At 53.2% G+C, this 3,181-nt stretch overlaps 1 protein-coding gene across 1 annotated transcript; it reads left to right on the top strand.

The window, feature by feature from the left end:
- The first annotated feature begins 607 nt into the window (after positions 1-607).
- On the top strand, positions 608-1,745 carry LOC124233526 (transmembrane epididymal protein 1A-like). Its single transcript, XM_046650671.1, has one exon. The coding sequence runs from the start codon at positions 707-709 to the stop codon at positions 1,592-1,594; it is 888 nt and encodes a 295-aa protein (XP_046506627.1). The 5' UTR covers positions 608-706; the 3' UTR covers positions 1,595-1,745.
- Positions 1,746-3,181: the final 1,436 nt, after the last annotated feature.

Genomic DNA, 3,181 nt, shown 5'->3' on the forward strand with positions numbered 1-3,181 from the left:
CAACAGATGTTAGCTCAGGGCCCATATTTAAAAAAAGGAGCTCCAAGAGATCCAGTTAGCTTTAAAAAAAAGTGTTGGAGCTGAGATCAGTCACTTTGCTGTGTACCAACTCTGGGTTTTGTGAACAGATGTGTATACCTGGATCCACATCGTGGCTCTGCTGTGCTGGCTGCTAGGTGTGTCACCTTGTGCATGTCCCCTCACCCCTCTGAGTCTCAATGTCAGCTGAAAAATTTGTTTAACAAATTTTGTCGATTTAAATGACAAAAACTGTGCAGTGTGCCTACCACCGAGAGACAGTCGCTACAAAAGAGTAGTCACCAAACCTCTTTGCTGGAGCACCCTCACTCTTTCCCTCCCCTCTCTTTGTAGAGGGGTGGCGATGGAGGGGTGGGTGAGAGAAAGGGGAAACGAATGCCTGTGGTGAGATGCAGAGGCTGAAATTCTGGGCCTAGCAGACCCAAGTAAGGAATAGAGCGAGGTGCAGAGGCGCATCCCTGAAGGAGATCCCACCCAGGGAGTGACTCACATTTCCAGCAGGGCAGGTGGTAAGCGTTTCCACGTGTGTGAGTTAGGGGTGGGGCTGGATCAAGAACATCTCTCCACGGCTCAGAAGCAGCCACTCTCGCTTGTGAGGAGAGCCCTGTGAGGTTGCTGCTTATCTGCCAGCTGTCACCCTGTTGGCCTCGACACCCACACCGAGATCATGGGTACCCTCGAGGGACACCTGCTGCCAGGGATGTTCTTCCTCATCTTCTCACTCTACTACTCAGTGCTGATGTCCTTGGCCCTGCTACGGGGACAGAGGTTCCTCAAACCCCCTCTACCCCCAAGGGAGAAGCGAGGACACAGGTCGTGGCCGTCGGTACCTGTGGAAGGGGTCGTGAAGGCAGTCATCTCTGTGATCGGCATCATGGCCCAGTTTTTCTACCCACCAGGAGAAAACCGACTGATGATGGTAGACTGGGAGGACCCTCAGCGACCATTCTTATTCAAGGACAGCTGGCAACATGCCACCATGTACGGGTTCTTCCTAGTCAGTGGTGTGGTGGACATCTTGAGCCAGTGGTGTTGGGCGCGGCAGAATATCAAGCTGGAGCGAGCAGCTGAGGCCCTGGCCTTCTATGTGCTGGCGCTGCTGATGGCAACCCACGTTGAGAACAAGGGCACACTAGAGATCCGCGTGCACCTCCTGTTGATAGTGCCTGTCATCCTGCTCGGCCTGGTGCTCACCATCGAGGTCTGGGCCCCTGACCAGCCTCCATTCTGGGTGTTCAAGGCCTGGATGTTGCAGGTGCTCGGCAACTGGCTGCTGCAGCTCTGTGTGGTAATGTACGTTCCTCCCTCCGGGCAGCCCTGGAAAGAAAACAACCCCACAGACCTCGCCTTCCTCACCATCTTCTTCTGCTGGCATCTGGGCTTCGGAGCCGCCACGGTGGCCGCTGTCTATGGCCTCTGCAGCCTCTGGCACCATCACTGGTCCTCCTGGAGAGAGGCCCCAGGTGCCAAATACCAGCCATGCCCCATGGGCTCCAGCAGCGAAGAGCTGGAGAAGTTCAGATCAGGCACCGAGCTGCAGGACGGGAGCATTTAGGTTTGGAATCTGTCTTTGTGCTATGCCCTTTGTAATGAGAGTTTTGAGGACGCCCACCGTGTACACAGCAGAGAAATGTCCTGGATCTACAATGTGGCTTTCCATCACAGGAGTCCTCTTCCTTGTTCCTAAATAAACCCTCCAGCTCCTAGGATTCCTTCTATTTATTGCTCGCCTCTCTCCAGGTCTGTCTCTTCCCGGTCTCCCTATTCAGTCTGTCTGGTTCCTGGCCATGGACCTACAGGGAGTGAGAATGAGATGTAGTGCTTTTCTCTGAAGCTTTTGGGATCCAAGAGGAGGAAACAGAGGGAGACGGAGAGTCACTGGGGACTCAGGGAGGGTTCTATCTATCTGCGGCGGGGCCGGCTCTGTGTGTGCATGTGTGTACCTGCAGCTGAAGTGTTTCAATGTGTGTGAAAGTGAGAGGGTCTGTTTTTGCATCACAGTGAGGGCTCCTGTTGTCTTGACTTCTCTCTGTTTTTATTCACACTAAGTACAGCGGGATGAAGAGCTTCTGTTTTTGTTGTTGCTGTTTTTCAATCCAAACTGAGTGAGGCTCCTTCTGCCTTCCGAGGGAGTAAGGGAGGAGGGGAAAACGGTGGCAATCACTTCAGCAAGGGCTCAAGTCTGGGGAAAAAAGAGGTAAGGGAGGAATTCCCAAAGGTGTTTGGAAGAAGCGAGGATGACAAACATAATTTTCAGCTGTCTGTTTTCGGCTGTGAGGTCAAACAACTTCAGTGTTCCAACTCCTTCAGTCAAGTCTCCGATACACGTCCATCAGTCTCGCGCGAGTGATTCTGGGGCGAGATCAGAGGAAAGGCCATATTTCAGTTGGCGGGAGGGGAAAGAACTGCCATGAAACGTCAGGTTGAATGAGCTCAGTGGTTCTGAAGATGCAGGGACTCAGAGCTGAGAGAAAACCTGAGAACGCCAGCCCCCTGGAATTTGCAGATACTTTCAGCCAGGCCTTGAACTTCTCCCAGAATGCGGAGAGGAGGTGCTAGTACGTCCAGTGAAATAGTGAAAGCAAACTGTATAAAAATACTTATCCCGGGTACCGTTAGAAAGCCACCGCTTCTAACAGCATGAATCTGCTTCTGTAAGATGCATAAATCCAGCACTTGGAGGTCTGAAGAGGCAGGAAGAAGGGAGGAGATGCTGGCCGTAGATGGGGAGAAAGGACCATAGAGAAAAGTGCCCATTTATGGAGCAGCTGCAATTACGCCACCTCCCACGCTGTCCTCAGTGAGTGAAAAGCTTTAAGTATAGAGAGGCATTGGCATTTGCAGGATGGAGGACAAGACAGGCGGCACATTGTCATCTGAAACATCCCTGGACACTCCCTAAGGAAACAGTGTGCAAGAGCGTGGGAAACACGCCCTGGCAAACTCCGGGACAAGGGGTGAAGGCACAGAGGGGAGCAAGGGGAGGGATGGGGGCGGGGCAAGGCTCCGGCCCCTCACACTGGCAGGGCTGAGAGGGGAAGAATACTCTGGATCTCCAGGAAAAGCAATGTGTGTTCCTCCAGCAGCTGGAAGCATGCCAGCCCCAGCTTTCCTCCCCAAGGAAGCAGGAACCAACCTCAGG

The sequence above is a fragment of the Equus quagga genome, unplaced genomic scaffold (assembly GCF_021613505.1).
Source record: "Equus quagga isolate Etosha38 unplaced genomic scaffold, UCLA_HA_Equagga_1.0 203201_RagTag, whole genome shotgun sequence".
Lineage (NCBI taxonomy): Eukaryota > Metazoa > Chordata > Mammalia > Perissodactyla > Equidae > Equus > Equus quagga.